The sequence below is a fragment of the Anoplophora glabripennis genome, unplaced genomic scaffold (genome assembly GCF_000390285.2).
Source record: "Anoplophora glabripennis isolate ALB-LARVAE unplaced genomic scaffold, Agla_2.0 scaffold668, whole genome shotgun sequence".
In the NCBI taxonomy this organism is placed as follows: Eukaryota; Metazoa; Arthropoda; class Insecta; order Coleoptera; family Cerambycidae; genus Anoplophora; species Anoplophora glabripennis.
In genome coordinates this window covers 232,492-258,039 of record NW_019416781.1, presented here as the reverse complement: position 1 = coordinate 258,039, position 25,548 = coordinate 232,492, and the positions used below count along the sequence as shown (strand labels likewise).

At 30.8% G+C, this 25,548-nt stretch overlaps 2 protein-coding genes across 3 annotated transcripts in view; one reads left to right on the top strand and one right to left on the bottom strand.

Moving 5' to 3' along the window:
• LOC108912706 (rho GTPase-activating protein 8) overlaps positions 1-19,240 on the top strand; it is a 29,283-nt gene extending 10,043 nt beyond the window's left edge. Inside the window, exons 4-8 of the mRNA XM_018718024.2 lie at positions 3,503-3,820; positions 8,065-8,234; positions 15,538-15,735; positions 15,790-15,896; positions 18,946-19,240. Coding sequence (XP_018573540.1) covers positions 3,503-3,820; positions 8,065-8,234; positions 15,538-15,735; positions 15,790-15,896; positions 18,946-19,116 — 964 coding nt within the window. The 3' untranslated portion in view covers positions 19,117-19,240. The remainder of the gene's footprint in view (positions 1-3,502; positions 3,821-8,064; positions 8,235-15,537; positions 15,736-15,789; positions 15,897-18,945) is intronic.
• Positions 10,286-24,479, bottom strand: LOC108912705 (histidine triad nucleotide-binding protein 3). Of its 2 annotated transcripts, none has more exons than XM_018718023.1 (4): positions 24,308-24,479; positions 24,071-24,257; positions 23,826-24,019; positions 10,286-11,611 (listed from the first exon to the last, which is right to left on the bottom strand). In XM_018718023.1, the coding sequence occupies exons 2-4, from the start codon at positions 24,255-24,257 to the stop codon at positions 11,597-11,599; spliced, it is 396 nt and encodes a 131-aa protein (XP_018573539.1). In that variant the 5' UTR covers positions 24,308-24,479; the 3' UTR covers positions 10,286-11,596. The 2 variants fall into 2 exon arrangements, with proteins under 2 accessions (XP_018573539.1, XP_018573538.1); XM_018718022.1 differs by lacking the exon at positions 10,286-11,611 and adding an exon at positions 19,290-20,222.
• Positions 24,480-25,548: the final 1,069 nt, after the last annotated feature.

The following is a 25,548-nucleotide window of genomic DNA, read 5'->3' as shown; positions in this document are numbered from 1 at the left end:
CGCAATGAATCCGGCTATCTATTTTTTACGATTTAATATACCTGAATAAGAAATATTTCTGAGAAAAATTCCTACTTATGTTTTGGTATGTAGATTGCGCCCCCTAGCGGCCAAGCTTCGAACTTGAAAACTATTTCCAACGATTTCTCTTCATTGATTTATTAATGAAATAAAAAATTACTACAATTAGAGAAGTTTTTATCTGCACTTTCTTCTACAAAATGAAATTGTCTAAAGTTATTTTGCAGAACAAAACTTGCTAAATGTTTCAAACTAAAAATTTTGCTTTTTCAAATATGTAAAAGTACAGTGTTACAAAAAGTAGGTTAAATCATCAACTAATATTCTTCCAAGGTACTGGCTTTTTTGAAAAACTTTTTTATCTTTTTTCGCTGTTTTGAAATTTTGATTTAGGGCTTGGTTTACTAGATATTGTAACTTCTTTGTATATGTAATTTGACCGATCCCTCGCTGTTTTTTTAACTACCTATTTTTTCAAGCTGTACAAAAATTTCCTTAAATGGTACTGATTAAGATATATTATAGATGTAGGTTTACACACTTTTCATCTGGTGCAAATATGAAATACATTTCATATTTAAACCTACAGGTTTAACTAAATTATAAGATAAAATTCACTTATCTCATGTTATACACTGGTGCAGTAGTCGGATAAGTTACAAATCACCTATTCCCATTATTTCTTTCATCAGATGTAAATTTAATTAATTTAATAAATTTATATTCATGCACCATAAATTATTCTATTGGGCATATCATCATTATTTCATGAATATTTCATTCTAATTCAGATACAAATATTTAACTAAATGATGACAGCAGCAGCTAAAAAAAGAAGTTTTTTATTTTGCCCCTCCTGAGTGATTTACGTATTGATATTGTGCTCAGTGTTCTAGGATTTTCTATTGTTAAATGAAATTTTAATCAGATTTTTAAAGTTAGATTAAGTAAATTGAAGAGAGAGATTAACTAAAATTCTTGCGATCACGAGTTCAAAATACATAACTTTGTCAGGCCCAAAGCATAGCATAAACAAAATGGTTCTCATGGAACATCTCGAAAATCAAGCTCTATATATGTTCGTATTTAGATGCCAGCAAATACTTACAGAAGTATTTAATAGTGTAATTGTTTTTATAATCAGCTTGCAAAAGGTTCCGACTAAATCTTTGAGGTGCCGAAATTTCTAAGAAAGACCCTGAGGTCATAAACAACTGCCTTGCTTCTGTTATTGCTAATTGCCTCGAACACGTGTGCCATTACTCTTGGATTATATTGTTTCTAGGAAATTTTGCACTCAGTTACTAAACGCACTATAGGCACCTATAGTGTATTATCAGTCGTAAACCTACTTTAAAACTGTCAAGATGGCCAGTAAAAGAAAAGCGTTATGTGTTAACGAAAATGTTTATTTGATACGTGCGATAGAAAAAGGAGAAAAGAAAAGTAATGTTGGAAAACGTTTAGGCCTCAGTCCATCTACTGTTACTACCATTTGGAAAAACAAAGAAGCAATTCTACAGGCGGAACTGCAGGGAGTGTCTACTAAAAAATTAAGGAAGCCAAAAGTCTTCGAGACTTAGATCAAGCAATGTTGTCGTGGTTTAACAATCAGCGCCATAATAATGTACCCATCTCGGGCCAATTGTTAAAGCCAAGACTGAGAAGTTTGCCGAAGTATTGGAAATTATTGTAATTGGTGAAATTTGGTTATTTTTCCTTCTTCCCACTATACAGTGTAGGAAAGTACTGATGGTCTATCAGAAGTTACGTGAGAGCGATAAAGTAAGCCATAGAAATCCATGTGATAGACAAGGATGGCTATAATGAAGGCGTCTAATTAGTCAACGCGAAATGGGCGTTGACTAATTAGACGCCTTCATTATAGCCATCCTTGTCTATCACATGGATTTCTATGGCTTACTTTATCGCTCTCACGTAACTTCTGATAGACCATCGGTACTTTCCTACACTGTATAACAAAAACTCTTTATAACGAAAAAGAATCCCCGGTCCCTTAAGATTCATTAAAAAGAGTTTACACTGTATTTAACAAAAACTTTCTTTTTTTTTGGAATCTTTTAACATCCTGTATATGAAAAAGAGAGATGTAAATGGAAAATTGTATAAAATATATTTTCCCCAAAGAGGAGTTAATGGTTTGATCTCTACTTTTTTTGTAAACTATATATACAGGGTGTCCTGTCCCTGCAATAGTTATTAAATTATTTGAAAAAAACTAGGTTATCTCTTCTATATTTACACCAAGTTTCACAATTTGTGGTTAACTTGTAGTTAATTTCTTACGAAAGGTTAACTGCAAGTGAGCTGTTTCATGACATCTGGTTAACGTCAATGTCTTGGTTATGTCATGATAAAGATCACCAGAACATGAGGTGTAATTGAAAATTACGAGGTAAATGCTTACATTAGCGATGAGGAGGTTAGGAGACCACGAATTTTCAAAGGTCAAATTTTTTTGAAGAATATGACCCAAAAGACTTTTTCACAAGATTTAGGGTTTTCCCACGTACAGTAGAAAATTTATTAGAAGAAATACAGGATATTATTAATCACCGTACGCAAAGGTACATGTTCTATATTTCTATATATTTTGAAAATTGCAGTACCTAATTTTTTTATTTTCTTATGTAGAAATAACTATCTCAATGCCAGAGAACAGCTACTTTTGACATACATTTTTTTGCCAATGGATCTTTTCTAAGAACCTCCCTAGATTTCTGTGAAATAAAGCCATAGCAAGTAGAGTCGTGAGAATTATTATTCTTATTATTTCACTTATCTTCCATGCTAAAAAGTTTAAAAGCACAGTATATTTTCTTCTAAATTTTGTCACTTGTCTATTGGAATAAATTCGTAATAACATTCTAAAAATCAGCTTAACCCCAGGTTGGCTTACTTGAAGACATAATGGCTGTTGTGAAACAGTTCAATAATTGTTTAACCACAAGTTAACTCTTGGGTCAAGGTTACCTTACCAAAAAGATAACCTACGATTGTGAAACTGGCCGTTAGGAGGCTATATCTCAGTAAGTGTGTACTTTTGTACATGGGTAAGTTAGGCTAAATAGTCTTATTTTCATTCAAGGTGAAGCGTTGTCCATACTTATCAGTATTATCTACACCCTGTAGAATATTCCATTTAAAATAAGGAAGTTGCATAACAAATTATAGAAACACTTGTCAATACTAAAAAAAAAAAATGTGAAAAATATACCTTTGACTAATATAATTTTCTCATTATTGCGGAATAACGTACAGATGAAATTATGCTAGAAAGTGGACCCTGATTGATACAATACGAAATTGTTTTTAAAGGTTTTTATTTTACCACTATTTGTCTGTTTATTTGATCATTTTGTATTATAGCAGTTAGCATCTTTTAGTTAGTTCTAGTAATGCTATAAGTAATGTACTGATAATGTAATATTATTAATATAGGTATATTTTTTTATTGCAGTTATTTGAAATACACCTTGGAAAGCTATGTAAAGCAGGATTATAGCCTAATATACTTTCATTATGGTCTCTCCAGTAAAAATAAACCATCTTTGGGATGGCTGATACAAGCTTATAAAGCATTTGATAGAAATTACAAGAAGAACCTCAAGGCCTTATTTTTAGTCCACCCAACAAATTTTTTAAAATTTGTGTCTCAAATTTTTAGACCTCTTATAAGTGCAAAATTCGGGAGGAAGTTAAACTATATTCACACTCTTAAAGAGCTTAATGAATTTATTCCAATCGAAAAATTGGATATCCCACAGGAAGTTATAGAGTAAGTGTTTTTTTTTTTAATAATTCATGTACAGAATGTTTGAGATTTTAAGATACCTAATGACATTTGAAAATATAGTTTCTAGATTTATTTTAATAAAAAAAAAAAAATTTCAAAGCAGTACTAGTATTATAATAGGGATAAAATCGGACAAATGGGAGATTCTTGGAATCAAAGTAAGATTTTCAATAAAATTTAAGAAACTGAAATTTTATAGTTTCTATTCTCTTCCTAGATGTCATTATATCAAAAACGGTTGGGTTTTTTATTTCTAAGTAGTATACCTTTTTTATTCACAATGAAGCAATGTTTGAAAATAGGTCGTATTTATTACACCAATATGTAACTTGCATTCTCTGGCAATAAACACAAAGTGAATATTAACTATTCCCTAGATTTATTTTCATTTTTTGTAAGCATTGACATCTGGAAAGGAGCAGCAGTTGGTTAAGAATGAGCAAGCATGTAAGACTTAATTCTTTTTATCCAGAGGATAAAGTCATACCTAAAAAGGACTTACGAATTATTATAGTGTCCCTATATTTATAATAAATTAGTTTTAATTTCAATTTGTTAGTGTCTAAGTGCTGTTCAGATTTAAATTTCTTTGCTCGATTTTGTAGATTCTGGGATATATGGAAAATATATCGAAGATTATAAAAGTCGAATATGTTAATGAATTTTGATTTCAAGAATCTCCCATTAAGGGCAACTATTTCTAATAAAATGTCCTATACAAAAAGAAAAATACAAAAATTTGTAATGTTTTTTATTTTATTTTGTTTTGAAAAAGCAGAAGTATAACTACAATTTTTGTAATAGTATCCCGAATTTGTAATTATGTAATAATAGCACTGTATTAATTAAATCAAGGGTTAGAGAGAGGAAAGATAAGAAGTAGTGCTGAAAAAAACCGAAAAGAAGTGAAACAGGCTGACCAGATTCCGTAAAAACTGATTTCAGATAAAATTGTAATAGTTCAAGCTAATTTTTGTAGTAGGTATCTAATATGTAACCAATGTCAATAACTACGTAACACAAAGACTATATCCTATTGAATAATCGGATTCTTTCCATCTGAATGGATGCTTGAATAAACAGATTATCAAATAATTGGATATTTGAATAATCGGTTATTTGAAGAATCGAATAACAGGTTTGGATTTCATGAACATCCGAATTATATGAAACCAGATAACTGACTATCCAAAAAACCGATTTCACCATAAAAATAATGACTATAAAATTAGTAATGAATAAACATCTGAAGCATTAGAAGGTGCTAGATCAGATGATAGAATCCGTTAAGCTAGTTTATCAGTTCAGCAGACTTTTATTAACATTTGAAGCATCGGAGAGTATCAGATGATGCTATGAAACCGGGAAATTTAAATTTTCAGATATCGAGTATTTTAATGACATATGCTGGAAAAGCAAGTTGTACAGCTAGAAATAGTCAAATTGTGCAAAAGATTTTATTAATAGTAACAATGAAACTGTAAGACATAAATTGACAATTATTTCTGCCTGCCTATTTATTTAAAAAGTGTTTCATAAAAGGAAATAAATTATTTTTTAATGTAAAATAAATTTACTAGAAAGTTATGAACTAGGAGCAATCCGTTGGTCCAGATTATGTACACTAAACCCTGTTTTGCATATAATGCCTTTTAATACCTACCTTAGTACCCATTACTACATATTAAATGTGTATTAATGTATTATTTTTTGACATTTTTTCTACAAGTTTTGTGTTATTTATATAATTTTATTCTATTAATCCATTTGCATGGAGATCACTTGAAAAATCATTACTAAGTAAATTGTAGAAATGGTAAAATCTTTCTATCGTAGCTATTTTTAAGTGATCGTCTTTTCTAAGTGTTAGAACATCAAGACTACAAGATATTTTTTTTTTTCGGAAAGATTACATTATTTATCAGTTTCAGTGTGTAAACTAAAGTAAAAATACAAAGACGCTGGAGGTTTCTGCTTTCGGTATAATCTACATCTTAAGGTGTTAATAGTTCTGCTCATCTGCTTCGATTTTTTACATCTTCGTGATGTTGTCTGATTCATGGACTTCTTCGGAGTTCTCATATACAGTGTACCTGTAAACAATACAATATTTAAAATTTACTTGAACAAATAAAACTTCCGTTTTATAATTGTAATTTCTTCTATAAATTTTTCTTAATTAATACATCATTCAACACTTTCTAGAGATAGAAATATAATTTAAATATATATTTAAATATTCTAGAAGTTAAAATGGTAGTAGGCTAGAACGACCGAGTCAGTGATAGAGCTTTGTATTGGATAATGTGCATGAATGATTGTAAAATTGATAGATTAATAAATTTACAATTGAATATTTTAAAGTTGATCGACTTTCTGTAAATCTGTAATTATCCATGCATACCTAACTGTAGGCTTGTTGCACGTGAACGATTTTGTAATTGTAATTGACTATTAGTTTTGGTTCACGTGCGTGTACTTCTGTAATTAAGCAGTCATCATTTTTTTGGTGATAATGGAAAATAGAAATATATTAGACTATTGGAAATAATAAATGAAAAGATTCAAAGAACCAGCAGCTAGAAATTTGACAACTGACTTTTGAAGGACACATAGATTCAGGAAATCGTGTCACACTAAACGGATGATGTAATTAGTAAAGTGAAAATTGTATACTTATGTTCAGGGGCATTCACGTAAAATTCCATTACTATCATCTCATTTAGTTTCATACTTTGCAAAAAAAATGGTACAACCAAGATTTTTGAAAATTTTGTGATTTCAAAACAATGCTCTTTTAAAATAATTTTTTTATAGATAAATCTCTGTAACGGGTGATTTTTTTTCACCTGAAAGTTTTAAATATCTCGAAAAATAAGCATTCTATGAAAAAAATTTCCATAATTAAAATTTAATCATTGCGTGGACGAAACACATTAGTGCTAAAATTAGTCCCCCTCCCCCCTCCTTGTAGGTGGGGCAGGGTTTAACTTTGAAATCTTACATAGGAATCCCTATTTTTTATTGCCGATTCGGATTCCACAATTAAAAGTATGTAGGATTTGTCTGAAACATTTTATCAATTCATGATAGTGCTGTAATCAAAGGAATTCAATTTTTTCAGTTTCTCCTGCTGAAAACCTGTGTACAATTCTGCAATATATTTGCAATAAAAATACCACGTTCTATGTGAATACTCGAAATTCATTTATCAGTTTTACAATTTTCAAATAACTGGGAAATTGTTACCTGTAAAAATATGAATGGCTGGTGAATAAATTACTTTTAACCCAGGAACAACGACATGGACATAGTAATTTTCTGTTCACTAAAATGGGTTGTTTCTTAAGTTATTTCTTTCTTTGTATGTTTATTTTGTTGTTGCAGTTACAAAAAAAACATGAAGAAAGACATAACACAAACGTTAAATGTAAACAATAAAACATTTTTATAAAAAATATTTTTAACAAAAGAAATGGAATTTTTAAAACAAAATGGATTCATTTGAAAGCAGATTTAATCAAGCACTCTGATAAGTCATAAACGAAGGAAAGTGAGTTGACCAAGCATCCCATAAAAACACCTGTCCCTGAGATACGATAATAGCAGTTTCTTGAGAAGTAATTTTTTAGTAATTAAAAATTTCTCGAAAAATAAGCCCTACGAAAAAAATGTCCATAATCAAAATTTAATCATTCTGCGGAGGAAATACATTAGTGGTGAAATTAGTCCCCCTCCCCTTCTTTGTAGGTGGGGCAGGGGGTAACATTGAAATCTTACATAGGAATCCCTATTTTTTCTTGCCGATTCCGAGTCTACAGTTAAAAGTATGTAGGGTTTGTCTGACACATTTTTAACAATTTATGGTAGTGCTGTAATCAAAGACATTCAATTTTTTTGTATTTGTATCTCCAAAATGTAACATTCAATAATTATCTTTAAAAGTATTGCTTTGAAATTACAAGAGCTTGATCCATACAATTTTCTTCTAAATACAAATGTAAGAGAATTTATTTTTGTTCCTCCTGGATTTTGGGAATTGTTATGTCTGTTAACAAGGTAGTAACCAGACAAAACTATTCAAAATTAAGTTGTAAGGGGGTTAGTCTTACTAATCGAAGTTGTTAGTGAACTGAAATCTACATATTTTCTATGTGAAACCAATCATTTATTGAAAGCCAAAATCCACTGTAATAATAATAATAAAAACATATTAATTATTTCAGACATGATAAAAAAATAGGAGGTCACATACCACCATCAAATGTAGATCACTTCCAACCTAGTTCACCAACACAACAATTTGGAGTTACATTACAAACCATTAAAGAATTTTATAATGTTGTAATACCACCTGTTGTAAGACATTGTGTAGAATACTTAGATCAACCTGATGGTAAGTAGAATGTATATACGTCCGTAAATGATTACAAGCCATGTAACCGCCGAGCTTAGGCAACCAACATTGCACGTTGGTACTGTCAACTAAGAATCTCTAAATCTTATCAATCATCAATATTAACATGATCGACGATAGGATAAATAAAATGTCATGAAAAATNTTTTTTTGCCAATGGATCTTTTCTAAGAACCTCCCTAGATTTCTGTGAAATAAAGCCGTAGCAAGTAGAGTTGTGAGAATTATTATTCTTATTATTTCACTTATCTTCCATGCTAAAAAGTTTAAAAGCACAGTATATTTTCTTCTAAATTTTGTCACTTGTCTATTGGAATAAATTCGTAATAACATTCTAAAAATCAGCTTAACCCCAGGTTGGCTTACTTGAAGACATAATGGCTGTTGTGAAACAGTTCAATAATTGTTTAACCACAAGTTAACTCTTGGGTCAAGGTTACCTTACCAAAAAGATAACCTACGATTGTGAAACTGGCCGTTAGGAGGCTATATCTCAGTAGGTGTGTACTTTTGTACATGGGTAAGTTAGGCTAAATAGTCTTATTTTCATTCAAGGTGAAGCGTTGTCCATACTTATCAGTATTATCTACACCCTGTAGAATATTCCATTTAAAATAAGGAAGTTGCATAACAAATTATAGAAACACTTGTCAATACTAAAAAAAAAAAATGTGAAAAATATACCTTTGACTAATATAATTTTCTCATTATTGCGGAATAACGTACAGATGAAATTATGCTAGAAAGTGGACCCTGATTGATACAATACGAAATTGTTTTTAAAGGTTTTTATTTTACCACTATTTGTCTGTTTATTTGATCATTTTGTATTATAGCAGTTAGCATCTTTTAGTTAGTTCTAGTAATGCTATAAGTAATGTACTGATAATGTAATATTATTAATATAGGTATATTTTTTTATTGCAGTTATTTGAAATACACCTTGGAAAGCTATGTAAAGCAGGATTATAGCCTAATATACTTTCATTATGGTCTCTCCAGTAAAAATAAACCATCTTTGGGATGGCTGATACAAGCTTATAAAGCATTTGATAGAAATTACAAGAAGAACCTCAAGGCCTTATTTTTAGTCCACCCAACAAATTTTTTAAAATTTGTGTCTCAAATTTTTAGACCTCTTATAAGTGCAAAATTCGGGAGGAAGTTAAACTATATTCACACTCTTAAAGAGCTTAATGAATTTATTCCAATCGAAAAATTGGATATCCCACAGGAAGTTATAGAGTAAGTGTTTTTTTTTTTAATAATTCATGTACAGAATGTTTGAGATTTTAAGATACCTAATGACATTTGAAAATATAGTTTCTAGATTTATTTTAATAAAAAAAAAAAAATTTCAAAGCAGTACTAGTATTATAATAGGGATAAAATCGGACAAATGGGAGATTCTTGGAATCAAAGTAAGATTTTCAATAAAATTTAAGAAACTGAAATTTTATAGTTTCTATTCTCTTCCTAGATGTCATTATATCAAAAACGGTTGGGTTTTTTATTTCTAAGTAGTATACCTTTTTTATTCACAATGAAGCAATGTTTGAAAATAGGTCGTATTTATTACACCAATATGTAACTTGCATTCTCTGGCAATAAACACAAAGTGAATATTAACTATTCCCTAGATTTATTTTCATTTTTTGTAAGCATTGACATCTGGAAAGGAGCAGCAGTTGGTTAAGAATGAGCAAGCATGTAAGACTTAATTCTTTTTATCCAGAGGATAAAGTCATACCTAAAAAGGACTTACGAATTATTATAGTGTCCCTATATTTATAATAAATTAGTTTTAATTTCAATTTGTTAGTGTCTAAGTGCTGTTCAGATTTAAATTTCTTTGCTCGATTTTGTAGATTCTGGGATATATGGAAAATATATCGAAGATTATAAAAGTCGAATATGTTAATGAATTTTGATTTCAAGAATCTCCCATTAAGGGCAACTATTTCTAATAAAATGTCCTATACAAAAAGAAAAATACAAAAATTTGTAATGTTTTTTATTTTATTTTGTTTTGAAAAAGCAGAAGTATAACTACAATTTTTGTAATAGTATCCCGAATTTGTAATTATGTAATAATAGCACTGTATTAATTAAATCAAGGGTTAGAGAGAGGAAAGATAAGAAGTAGTGCTGAAAAAAACCGAAAAGAAGTGAAACAGGCTGACCAGATTCCGTAAAAACTGATTTCAGATAAAATTGTAATAGTTCAAGCTAATTTTTGTAGTAGGTATCTAATATGTAACCAATGTCAATAACTACGTAACACAAAGACTATATCCTATTGAATAATCGGATTCTTTCCATCTGAATGGATGCTTGAATAAACAGATTATCAAATAATTGGATATTTGAATAATCGGTTATTTGAAGAATCGAATAACAGGTTTGGATTTCATGAACATCCGAATTATATGAAACCAGATAACTGACTATCCAAAAAACCGATTTCACCATAAAAATAATGACTATAAAATTAGTAATGAATAAACATCTGAAGCATTAGAAGGTGCTAGATCAGATGATAGAATCCGTTAAGCTAGTTTATCAGTTCAGCAGACTTTTATTAACATTTGAAGCATCGGAGAGTATCAGATGATGCTATGAAACCGGGAAATTTAAATTTTCAGATATCGAGTATTTTAATGACATATGCTGGAAAAGCAAGTTGTACAGCTAGAAATAGTCAAATTGTGCAAAAGATTTTATTAATAGTAACAATGAAACTGTAAGACATAAATTGACAATTATTTCTGCCTGCCTATTTATTTAAAAAGTGTTTCATAAAAGGAAATAAATTATTTTTGAATGTAAAATAAATTTACTAGAAAGTTATGAACTAGGAGCAATCCGTTGGTCCAGATTATGTACACTAAACCCTGTTTTGCATATAATGCCTTTTAATACCTACCTTAGTACCCATTACTACATATTAAATGTGCATTAATGTATTATTTTTTGACATTTTTTCTACAAGTTTTGTGTTATTTATATAATTTTATTCTATTAATCCATTTGCATGGAGATCACTTGAAAAATCATTACTAAGTAAATTGTAGAAATGGTAAAATCTTTCTATCGTAGCTATTTTTAAGTGATCGTCTTTTCTAAGTGTTAGAACATCAAGACTACAAGATATTTTTTTTTTTCGGAAAGATTACATTATTTATCAGTTTCAGTGTGTAAACTAAAGTAAAAATACAAAGACGCTGGAGGTTTCTGCTTTCGGTATAATCTACATCTTAAGGTGTTAATAGTTCTGCTCATCTGCTTCGATTTTTTACATCTTCGTGATGTTGTCTGATTCATGGACTTCTTCGGAGTTCTCATATACAGTGTACCTGTAAACAATACAATATTTAAAATTTACTTGAACAAATAAAACTTCCGTTTTATAATTGTAATTTCTTCTATAAATTTTTCTTAATTAATACATCATTCAACACTTTCTAGAGATAGAAATATAATTTAAATATATATTTAAATATTCTAGAAGTTAAAATGGTAGTAGGCTAGAACGACCGAGTCAGTGATAGAGCTTTGTATTGGATAATGTGCATGAATGATTGTAAAATTGATAGATTAATAAATTTACAATTGAATATTTTAAAGTTGATCGACTTTCTGTAAATCTGTAATTATCCATGCATACCTAACTGTAGGCTTGTTGCACGTGAACGATTTTGTAATTGTAATTGACTATTAGTTTTGGTTCACGTGCGTGTACTTCTGTAATTAAGCAGTCATCATTTTTTTGGTGATAATGGAAAATAGAAATATATTAGACTATTGGAAATAATAAATGAAAAGATTCAAAGAACCAGCAGCTAGAAATTTGACAACTGACTTTTGAAGGACACATAGATTCAGGAAATCGTGTCACACTAAACGGATGATGTAATTAGTAAAGTGAAAATTGTATACTTATGTTCAGGGGCATTCACGTAAAATTCCATTACTATCATCTCATTTAGTTTCATACTTTGCAAAAAAAATGGTACAACCAAGATTTTTGAAAATTTTGTGATTTCAAAACAATGCTCTTTTAAAATAATTTTTTTATAGATAAATCTCTGTAACGGGTGATTTTTTTTCACCTGAAAGTTTTAAATATCTCGAAAAATAAGCATTCTATGAAAAAAATTTCCATAATTAAAATTTAATCATTGCGTGGACGAAACACATTAGTGCTAAAATTAGTCCCCCTCCCCCCTCCTTGTAGGTGGGGCAGGGTTTAACTTTGAAATCTTACATAGGAATCCCTATTTTTTATTGCCGATTCGGATTCCACAATTAAAAGTATGTAGGATTTGTCTGAAACATTTTATCAATTCATGATAGTGCTGTAATCAAAGGAATTCAATTTTTTCAGTTTCTCCTGCTGAAAACCTGTGTACAATTCTGCAATATATTTGCAATAAAAATACCACGTTCTATGTGAATACTCGAAATTCATTTATCAGTTTTACAATTTTCAAATAACTGGGAAATTGTTACCTGTAAAAATATGAATGGCTGGTGAATAAATTACTTTTAACCCAGGAACAACGACATGGACATAGTAATTTTCTGTTCACTAAAATGGGTTGTTTCTTAAGTTATTTCTTTCTTTGTATGTTTATTTTGTTGTTGCAGTTACAAAAAAAACATGAAGAAAGACATAACACAAACGTTAAATGTAAACAATAAAACATTTTTATAAAAAATATTTTTAACAAAAGAAATGGAATTTTTAAAACAAAATGGATTCATTTGAAAGCAGATTTAATCAAGCACTCTGATAAGTCATAAACGAAGGAAAGTGAGTTGACCAAGCATCCCATAAAAACACCTGTCCCTGAGATACGATAATAGCAGTTTCTTGAGAAGTAATTTTTTAGTAATTAAAAATTTCTCGAAAAATAAGCCCTACGAAAAAAATGTCCATAATCAAAATTTAATCATTCTGCGGAGGAAATACATTAGTGGTGAAATTAGTCCCCCTCCCCTTCTTTGTAGGTGGGGCAGGGAGTAACTTTGAAATCTTACATAGGAATCCTTATTTTTTCTTGCCGATTCCGAGTCTACAGTTAAAAGTATGTAGCGTTTGTCCGACACATTTTTAACGATTTATGGTAGTGCTGTAATCAAAGACATTCAATTTTTTTGTATTTGTATCTCCAAAATGTAACATTCAATAATTATCTTTAAAAGTATTGCTTTGAAATTACAAGAGCTTGATCCATACAATTTTCTTCTAAATACAAATGTAAGAGAATTTATTTTTGTTCCTCCTGGATTTTGGGAATTGTTATGTCTGTTAACAAGGTAGTAACCAGACAAAACTATTCAAAATTAAGTTGTAAGGGGGTTAGTCTTACTAATCGAAGTTGTTAGTGAACTGAAATCTACATATTTTCTATGTGAAACCAATCATTTATTGAAAGCCAAAATCCACTGTAATAATAATAATAAAAACATATTAATTATTTCAGACATGATAAAAAAATAGGAGGTCACATACCACCATCAAATGTAGATCACTTCCAACCTAGTTCACCAACACAACAATTTGGAGTTACATTACAAACCATTAAAGAATTTTATAATGTTGTAATACCACCTGTTGTAAGACATTGTGTAGAATACTTAGATCAACCTGATGGTAAGTAGAATGTATATACGTCCGTAAATGATTACAAGCCATTTAACCGCCGAGCTTAGGCAACCAACATTGCACGTTGGTACTGTCAACTAAGAATCTCTAAATCTTATCAATCATCAATATTAACGTGATCGACGATAGGATAAATAAAATGTCATGAAAAAATATAATTCTAACATAACTGATTTTATTGTTTAAATAACTTTTATTGAATTGCAAACTCGAAACTCGATACTTTAATTACTGTTTCAAACAAAACTACTACTGGTTGTAATGAAATTTTAGTTAATTTCGTTACATATTGATTTTATTCCCAAATACCATCATTTTCTCTTTAATCCCATTTATGTTTCCATCCTTATCCCATTCTCACCTAAAGTATACTCCGATCATCTCTGAAAAACCAGAGAATACTCTCATATTGCACTGAAAACGCCCCACGTTGGGCGCCAATTTCTATACGTGCAACACTTTTACGTCAAATTGGCCAAAACAAGCACGCAAATGTAGCTCTGGAAGCCAGCGGAGTAGTGGGTTACGTTGAAACACTAGATTGTATCAAGGGCGCCACTATATCTAGGCTAGATATAGAAATTTATATTGTAATATTATTTTGAACACTAGAGAGTACAGGAATGTCAAAAAAATACTAAATCTAAAATAACAAATTAAATAAAAGTTAAAATCAAAGATGGCTTGTAATCATTTATGTTCTGTAACAATCTGCTAAACATGTATCTGTAATGTAATGCTGACTTGTTAACTTTATCGTTCTGATATATTTAAAGTGAAAATGGGGAACGGGAGATTTTGACCTCAAAACTTATATGTTGGTTTGTTTGTGTCATAATAAATCAAGAAGGGCATCAATTTGTCTTTTTTACAAAGACTGAAAATGCATTTACATAAATGGTCAGAGTTTAAAAATCATACGAGATTTGTCAATTTTAATGTCCTCTAGTGTATAAAAGAAGTACCTGAAGATAATAGTACATTTTAATTAAATCGTCTTATTTTACCCTTAATAATCTGGTAATTCCACATATTGAGACACCTAAATGATGATTATATATTTTTATTGTGTTAATCTTTAAATTAAAATTCGTAAAAAAAAATTAAAATATGGCAAAATAAAACATGCCATATTTGCAGTTCTCCAAAATCTAAGTAAANAAAATTTTCACTCTTTATGATCAATTTGTTTTAGCTGTCTGAAAGGATTTTACAAAAAATTTGTTTACGATATTGATTCCATTTTTCATGCTGCATCTATTCCCAAGTTGTGAATCACCCCGTATAGTGATATTTATCAAAAAAATCAGATATGTAGAAATTGCACTTTAACAAATGTACCGACTTTATTGGACAGTATTGAAAAAAATGCTCTAATTTTGTAATTTAATTTTTGAAGAATTTGATGAGCTTTATTTACCATAACCACTAGCTCTGGCTTGACATCCTGCAAGCTCTACATTACAGATAATAATATATTTATTACATTTGATAAATGTAACTGTAATGTAAATAGGACGAAATCCAAACTAATTATTGTTTTCTAATTATATTTCTATCTTCAATCCCACAGGTTTTTCTGTCCTTATGTATTTACAAATTATTGTTTAGCTTTAGAGACTGAAGGTATTTTTAGAAGATCTGCCAATGCAGTAAGAGTTCGGACTCTTAAAGAGGTTGCCAATTTGGGCCAAAGGCCTAACTTCGAAGATCCTCACGAGGCAGCTGTGCTGCTAAAAATGTTTTTAAGGGAACTAAAAGAACCTCTTTTAACGTATGAACTATATGATGAAATAGTTCAGTTTCAATGTAAGGAACAATTATGGATTTTATGAAAACATATTCTAAACAGTGTTGTTTTAGGCTGGAATAAAGACGAGCAGTTGAGACAAGTTTCTACACTTATTATGGAAAAGATGCCTGAGGATAATTACAAGGTTCTTAAGTACATCATTAGTTTCTTATCTAGGGTAGGTAATAATTTCAACTCTTAATGTTTTTTATATAGCAAATGGCGGTTCAATACAACGATTTGCACAGTCAAAAAGCATGTCGAATGAGTGTTTTAGATCGTCGGCGGGGATGTCTTTCAAGATGTCGGTACAAACTTTTTGGATGGTTTCCACATCAACAAAACACTTTTCTTTCATCAGTAAATACATTTTTCCGAAAAGGTACAAATCACATGGTGCCAAAACAGGCAAATGGGGAGTGGTTGAAAGTTAATGCTTTTAGTCAAAAAATCGGTCACACGTGTCTATCAATGAGATTAGAATTGTGGAACGAACTCTTTGTAGACAATGCCCTGGGAATCGTAAAAACAAATGAACTTTGTCTTCATTTTTGACTTCTTCAAACAAGATTTTTTGCGTTTTGGCTCATCTGGGGCCTTCCACTCGGCACTTTGGTTGCTATTTTCAAAACACCACGTTTCATCACCAGTCACAATGTTGTAAAGGAAGTTTTTGTCCATTTTGGCCACCTTGATGATATCCTTCAAATGTTGAATTCTGAGCAATTTTCGGTCGTCAATCAACTTGTGCGGAACAAACCGTGCAGTCACTTTTCGGTAGCCCACAAATGTTCGAACAAAATGTGATAAATTGATGTTTTTGAGATGCTCAATTCCAATTCCATGAATTTCAAGAAATAGTTTTGATGATCTTTGATGAATTCATGCAGTTTTGATGGAATCTGTGGTGATCACGGATTTCGTTGGCCAATTTGTTGCTCATCGTTTATGTCCTCACGATTGTTTTTAAACCGCGTATATCACTCATGAACTCTGCCAAGGGATAAACAATCATCATCATAAACTTGGTTTATCAATTGAAACGTTTTGGTAGAAAAAAATGAAAACAATACTTAATATTAGCTTTTTGTTCGATGCTCATTTTTGTACCGAGGACACAACTTCCTGTCACTTCAGACACAATGACTCTGCTTCTATTCATCCAAATGCCACGAAATTTTGAGAGTACATCAGTAAAGGATCTAACTTTCCAACGTATGTAGTTGCAAATAGATGGTCTCACTAAAAATACCTATTTTTGAAAACCTGTTTAGAACGAACCTTGTCGACTGTTTTATGATCTTATGTGACAAAGACAACACTTTAAATTGGTGAAAAAGTAACATATAAAATCATACTTTTTTTGTTTGTTGATCCAAAAACACAAAAACGTCTATTAATCTATACTTCTATACTAATATTATAAAGAGGAAAGATTTGTATTTTTGTATGTATGTATGTTTGTTACAAATAAACTCAAAAACTACCGGACGGATTTCAATAAGTCTTTCACCATTATTACATTATCCCTGAGTACCATAGGCTATATTTTTTATATCCCAAAATGATTAAAATAAATGTCCACCCGTGCGAAGCCGGGACGGGCCGCTAGTAAATTATAAAATTTAAATTTTTTTTGCAATATTTTATTTGCATTCCATAAAAATTGTGCTGCTATTGTATTCTGTAAGTGTTTTTTTTAGCTAGGATTTTTTAAAGGAATTTTACTTTTACTAATAGACAAACTCAAAAAATAATGAGGGTTTGATTCAGAGAACTAATAAAACAAACCAAACACCTAGAGTGGAACATTTTCTGATTGGCTTTTCTTATTAACAAAAAAATGCATCATTTAAACCATTATTATTAGAGAACAAATCTGCAGATGTCTGGATTCAGATCTGGTGATCTAGGAGGCCATGATTTCAGTCCACCTCTTTCAATTTTTCATTCACGAAATTTCTCACTTCCTGTGGACTTTCATTTTTTTTTTCATATATCTAGTATTCGCGATGCTGTAACGTTGATAGATGAAAATGTGTTACAAAGGGTTCAAATTTCCATGAATGCGAAAGCTTGCCTTGATGTAGGAGAGACCTATTCGCTACATTTTGTGACGTGGATAATATCTTATTTTATATATAAAATTTAAATGATGGATTTTTGTTTTGACTCAATAAGGGACGTAAATTGGAAAAATTTTCACTCTTTATGATCAATTTGTTTTAGCTGTCTGAAACAAACTGTAAAGGCATGGGTGGGGCCGAACTTCCCAATTAAACTCCCGAATGGCCATTTTAGTCATATTGGCGATATGTGGTCGCGCATTGTCAAGTTGCAAAAGAACGTCGTATTACCGATCAGGTGTTTTTTGTGTGTGGAGCCGTTGTAGTTATTATACATAGAGTTCTGCGTTGACGGTTTGATTGGTCAGTAAGAGTTCATGAAAAGGAATCCCTTTCCAATCCCACAAGACGCATAACATTGTCTTTCGAGGATGAAGTTCTGATCTTGTTCGTGGAGTGGCTTGTTTTTTTTGCACTTAATCATTCTTTCTGTTATTTCAAATTCACATACATACACCATTTTGTATTACCAGTATGATGAAGAAAACGTTCGTTATGACCACGTCTTGATCGATGACGACAGAGCAAATCAGCGGCAATTGCGGAGCGCTGATTCTTATTATTTTCATTCAAAACATGTGGGACGCAAGCACCTAGTTTTTGAACTTTTTCCTTCAAATATAAGTGGTTTATTACTGTTTTGTGATTACATGCCATCGTCTGAGTCAATCTCCTTGTTGATTTTCTTGGATTTTCGTTAAGGAATTGATTCAATAGCTCTTCATCAAATTCAACAGGGCATCCAGAATGATTCATGTAAGGTCAAAGTCTTCTTTAAAATGCGAAAACCATCAACGGGCCCTTCATTCATCGCATCATTACCATATACGGCATAAATTTTCGGAGCAGCTTGAGCGGCTTTAACATTTTCTCCGTCTCGATTAAAACTAAAAGCATGTGTGGAAAATTAACAATCTTATCAACTTGACATTCCATTTCAATTGAATGAAAATCACAAAAATTAAGTCTAACAAAGCAACTAAAATTTGAAAAAAAAAACTGACTACTTATTTCCCAATCCATTAGTATCTACTCACAGTTTCATTGCATTAATATTTGCTTAAAAAATATACAATATACTGAGACTGTTGTGTGTTGCAGGTAATGGAAAGATCTGATTTAAACAAAATGAATGCACAAAATTTGGCTGTAGTATTTGGACCAAATTTAGTATGGTCGGAAATAGTGTCCATGTCCTTAAATGCCATAGGGCCCATTAATATGTTTACTCAATTCCTTTTAATTCATCACAGTAAAATATTTATGTATTAATTATTGTATCGCGTAATACTGTGATTTAATTGCATTTGATTATTTAAGTGTACAAATATTAACAAAGTTCCATAAAAGTAATTATTTTTTATAATGTTATAATTACATTTTATTAAAAAAAAACTTGTTTGTCAAGCAAGTAAAATATTTGACATTTACATATTTTTTTATTTGCTGAAGTAGTATTACCATATATTTTAATAAATTTAAAAATTATTTACTGTGTCTTTTTGTAAAAAAATCGCTGATATATGTTGCTTTTATATACATACAAATATGAAAGAATGAAAGACTTAAATTAGACTTAGTTGGATATAAAAATTGTATACAAATATGTAGTAATGTAGTTTTATAAAATATCAATAAGTTCATTATTGAAAAATATTATTTTGCCAGTTTGTCTTTTATATAATTAAGGTATCAGACATCTCAAGCCATTTCACTTTGCCATTAATTAGAAATCGATTTGTATTAGTGTTTGTTTCGCTCATTGCACCAATGTTCAGTTATTGATTAATTTTAAACAAATCATGTCATTATGTCTACTGAAGTCTTATCGCTGATAAATAAGTACATGTTGTCGGGTAACTGAATTTAGTTTTGAAATATTCGAAAAATATGACAAAATTCATGAAATATTTTTTCAAAAGATAAAATCATTTGTATCTATTTTGTTTTTATTTAAAATTAAACTCCTCGTTTTGCTGCTGACTGAAAATTATTGTATTTGAAAGAAGGAATCCATTCATTAATATTTTTCAGTAATGAAATTCTATATAAAATTTAGTCAAAATGCCAAAGACGAAATTTTCAATTAGTTAAATGTTTAGTGGAAGAAATAAAACTACATTTGTTACAGAACAATTAACGTTATATTTAATTGTATAAATATTGTCACTTTTATCTTTTACTACCTCCTTTATTGGATTCCACTTATTTAAAAATTAATTTTAATGTTTCTCCAATAATTTTATTTTTAATAATAACGATTTATGTTTAAAAAATAATAGTACCAGTAAAATATTATATGTCCCCTAGTTATATTGTTTTATTTATAGCTTACTTCCCGTATTATCCATATCGAGCTTTTCTAATATTTGATCAGCCTAAAAAAATATAAAAATGAATTTATAATTTATATATCTATTTGGTGCGAGTTATAAGTAAAAATATATTACACAAAATGAGTTGAAAGTAGAACCGATACCAGTACTAGGAAAATAATAACTACAGAGCTTTCATAAATGATTACAAGCCACATGACCAGAAATTCTGTTTCGAACAGTAATTTTATTTCCTTCATGTTGACAATTAAATTTCGGTAAAATTAAAAATTATTAAAATGGTAAGTTCAAGACTACATTAAAACACAACATTTTGTTTACCTGTTGTGATTCATCTCGAGCGAGCAGACGTAATGCTTTGTCATTGTTCATTGTAAACGGATCATTAATATAGGTGATGCTAAGATTTAGAGAATTTTCGTTACCAATAGCAGTTTTGCAATGTTGCTTGGCAGTCACGTGTCTTGTAATCATTTATGAAGGTAGTAACTGGTGTTTCAGTTCAGCGGTGGCGGAGCTTCATGATTTAGGTCCACCAGCAAAGTCAATTCCACTCCCTCCCATAACCTTTGGTTGACATGATTTAATATTTTTTGTATGAAAATGTAGAAAAAATTATTCGAGAAATTCTACACTTAACTTTTAACAAAGCTAGAAGTAAGGAAAGGCATAGTTCTAAAAAAATGCGAAATGTCTACGTCAAAGATTTTTTCCAATTTTCTATTTTTCTAGTTATTGCATTTCTAGAAAAAATCGTTGATATAGAAATTTTGGATTTTTTAGGGACTATGTCCCTCCCCTCCTATTACTTCCACAAAAATGCAAAATTACTGCACCAACGATTTAAACATTTTAGTACATTTTATTTAAAACAAATTTTTAACACAAAAAATATACAGGCTGTCTTATAAAAAACGCCCCAAGCTGTAACTCTGTTAATAATTGTTCTATTTAAAAAAACAAAAGACTTGTTAGTGGCTTGACAAATACTACAATCGAGCACTGATTTTATTTTTTTTGCCATCATCAGAAAGTTATGCAATTTTTTTCTGCAGTCAACGATATATTACAACTTGATATTTGTAAAATATTTTTTTTTGCAAAATTTATTAGAGAAATGCTATGTCTAAAGTAATAACAAAGCAAAACAAATAGATACCAGATCAACAACAAAACAAAAATGTAACGATAAAAAACCTTATAAAAATTGTTCCAACTGTCTTCCATCTTGTTGAATACATAATTGACATCTTCTGGCTACTTCATACGTAGCATTTGATATTAAGTTTGGAGGTATTTCACGGCAAACGTTTATAATCCTCTCTCTTAAAATATCTACATTTTCTGGATGTGTCAAAAATACTTGATCTTTAAGATATCTCCAAAACCAAAAATCTGCGGGGGCGAGGTCAGGAGAGAACGGGCGGGCCATCGAACAGGATCAGTCATGCCAATCCACCTTTCATCAAAATTATCATTTAACCAATTAGAGATTCTTCTAGAATTATGCGGGGGAGCACCATCTTGTTGAAAATAAATCCTATACACTTCTGCAAGCGGTAAGGTATCCAAAGAGTTTGCAAGATTTTCTGACAAGAGTCTGATATTTGTCTTGAGTTAAGAGTTCCATCGATGAAAAATGATCCAATTAATCGATTACCTAGAATCCCACACCAAACATTGACACTGAATCTCCCTTGGTAATTGGTTTCAACACAGTTATTCTGGGATTTTCTTGACTCCAATATCGATGGATATTTCGGTTAAAAATGCCATTTTTACTAAAGGTACACTCATCTGACCATATAATTTTTCTCCAAAATCCTGTGTCTTGTTGGATCATAATATTTAAATAAAAATCGCAAAATTGCTCCCTTCGGACACAATCGTTATCTTCTAATACTTGCACTTTCTGTGGTATGTATGATTTAAATTTGTGTTTTTTAAAGATTTTGTGTACCATATCTTTTGAAGAATTAATATTACTTGCAATCTCTCGAGTAGAAGCTTGTGGATTTTACTCAATACTAAGCAAAACGTCTAATTCTACAGGACCATTAAAAATGTGTTGCAAATTTTTAGGCTTTTTAAAAGCACCATACATTATGATATTGTCTTCAAGTCTTTTAAATTTTCATCGCTGTGGGACATCCCTGTTTGGAAACCGATTTGCATACAGACGTTCTGCTTGGGCACTATTTTTATTACATTGAAAGTATACTTGCAACATATCGGTCAGTTCATTACTGTTCATACCTTTTAAGTTACAATAATTTCTTTGTAATTAATGACCACTTGACAATACACTGATACGTATTTTGCCTAGGAAATGACGCGCACGTGACATTGAATGTTTCTAAATTTAATTGTTTTCATGGAAAATTTGACATTTCTATCACAAGTTGCCGTGAATTAGACAGCATTTCTCTAATAAATTTTGTGAAAAAAAATTTTTTCCATAAAATATTTAACAAATATCAAGTTGTAATATATCGTTTACTGAAGAAAAAATACTCCATCAAACAAGCCAAAAAAATAATGACATTTAAGAAAAAACAATTATTGAAAATCGCCTAACGTTCTAACGATAGGCGATGCTCGATTGTAGTATTTGTCAAGCCATTAACAAAAGTCTTTTGTTTTTTTAAATAGAACAATTGTTAACAGAGTTACAGCTTGGAGCGTTTTTTATAAGACAGCCTGTATATTCTTTCGTGAAATAACTTGAATATATTTCATTTTTAAAATAAAGTACAAAATTCTTTTTCTCAGAATTAGGAATTAAAAGCAGTGATCAAATTTCTTGAATATCTAGAACCATCGAATTTCTGGGGTTTTTAGAAATAGTGACTTATTATATCTCGCTACTGGTTAACGTATTTAGAAAAGTTTCATCAGTAAAGTAATTTAAGAGTAGAGAGAATTTAATGGAGAGTTACATAAGGAGGTTTATCAGGTACGGAGGTACGTCTAAAGTCTAACGAGAGTTTCTGCAGATTCGCTAGTGACTAAAGTAGTAAACCTTTAGATTTGGCAATGTTGCACTTGGCTGGCTTTGGATGCCTAGGCTTGAAATATACATCATATGTCACATCTGCCAATTTCAAATAATACGCTACTTCGAGAACCGCAGCGTTGCCGCTATCATGAATATGGAGGTTAAGTTAGTCAATGACAGCAGTTTGAAGGAGAATTATTATAAATTATGTATCTTACAAGTACCTAATCAATTTCTACGAGCTGTCATACGATTCCTTAGATATCGGTTTCCTATTTATACAAGTTGCTGTGAAACTGTTCGTCAATTGTCGCGCAAGTGGAAAGACCAAAAAAATGGGCATTCTCATAAGACTGTACTAAATCGTGAACAATTATTTTATTAATATCTCGTCTCTTAGGTATCCAAACTAGTCATAATTTTTTTTGAGGATTTTGTTCATATTAATAAGCTTATATTAATTTTTTTGAATACTTGTTCGTCAATTCCAAATCAGATAAACCTCCTTAACGGGAAAAGTAAAAGGTGCAAATGCTGCCTACTGAATAATAATATGCCGTCCCCTTTCCAGCAGATAGAAATTAAATTAAAATAATTATTCATAAACAAGTTTTTGTGGATTGAGAAATTTAAATATACCTACTTACCGATTGAAACCACCATGTATTGGGTTTGAACACAACTTGACTTAAAAATGACATTTCCGATGCCGGAGATATAACATGTAGATGTAAATGTGCTACAGAGTTAAACGGAGGACAATGAAAACCTAACCGAATGTCATCAACATTGCCACCGTTATCTCGTAAAACTTTTTTACCATTATCCATTAATTTGATAACTGAAAATACAGTAATTACCATAGCCATATATAAAAGTATGCTTTTCTTACGTAAGTTTTTATGGTCTGACGTTTTTAAATAGTTTATATTGATAATATGCTGTTTAGGTACAGACAAATAGTGATGTTTGGATGCTGGTTTTATGTCTTTAAATACTACTACTTCGTCATCTTGATGCAGTATTTCTCCAGCAGATTCTCCTGAAATTATTTTGCAGAATATACAATTTGAAGACATCTAAAACATAAATTGTTTTAACACTTTCAAGCTTCAAATCTGTGGCATACCTTCAAAAATTGTTTATTCCTAATACAATATATTGTGCTAATTTTGATTATTTATTTGTGTGCCAAACTGTAGATTTATGTATTGGAAATTATATGTAAGTAAAATGTTCAACAATAATTTGAAAACATAAATATATCATAAGCCATAACTATAACCTCTTAGTATCACAGATTACAGGAGTTAGTATTGTCAATCATCATCAGGGGTTTACGAAAAATATATCTGACCAACTGATCCGAGCGCTGCTTACTCTGGTCAGAGTGCTCTTTTAAATTGGCTATTTTCGTAAGCACCTAGTCGAAACCGATATAATCTAACCTCTATCACTATCTACATGCATAATTCTACAAATAAATGTGAAAAGTGGTACCTGTATGATGTACGACTACAATAATAATAATGTTCATCTACATCTACCATATCTAAATTGTTATTTAACATATTGCCATTTTTAATTTTTTTTCTACACAAGACAACTGAAGAGAACGAAACGAAGTTCATGTTTCATTCAACAGTCAATAAAACAATCTTTCTTTGTAACTTAACGAAACATCTGTTTTTATTTTTTTTTTTATTATACCTGTAAACAACACGCATGCGCAAATTTCAGATCATTCTTTAATCTGACAAATAAGCAAGGGCGACTAGAGCGCTCAGATTTTCTATATCTGAGCATTGAGGTTGCATTTTCGTAATGGGATCGAATCATCAGAGTGAATATTCGTAAGGCATTTTCTTGTTCCGACCACTCCGATACAATTATCGTAAACCCCTATTATGTCACGTCATGTCTGACGTTTGACTTTCGATCTTCGATCATATGATCACCACAGATAGAACAAGATGATCACAAAACCATCGATTTGACAGTATACAATAGATGGAACGCAAAGAGAGAGATGAGGTAAGCGGCTATTCTCGCGTCACGTGACTTGGGGCATTTTTGCCATCCGAGCCATTATTCCATGGCTAGAAATTGGCCTCAATGATTTGGGATCGAGGGATCCCTCTTTATCCTGCCTCATTTCGTGTAGGCCTGGACAGCCTTCGTAGGTGGGCCCCATCCGTCGTCTACCACGACCGCAAATGCGGCCGGTGTAGGCGCTTTGTGGGACCTCATTTTGTCCTGGCTGGGCCCTTTCTTCTGGCGCTCTTCTTGCTTCGCTGGCTCGTCTGTGTAAACCCCGGGGGTGGTGTCATGTTTATATGTGGTATGGTTGGGTAGGGTAGTGCGGCTAAG

Coding starts and splice junctions, on each gene's coding strand:
- LOC108912705 (XM_018718022.1), bottom strand. CDS start 24,257: ATGTCTTCAAATTGTATATTCTGCAAAATAATTTCAGGAGAATCTGCT. Junction 24,020..24,070: donor GTCAGACCATAAAAACTTAC/GTAAGAAAAGCA, acceptor CTGTATTTTCAG/TTATCAAATTAATGGATAAT. Junction 20,223..23,825: donor ATACATGGTGGTTTCAATCG/GTAAGTAGGTAT, acceptor ATATTTTTTTAG/GCTGATCAAATATTAGAAAA.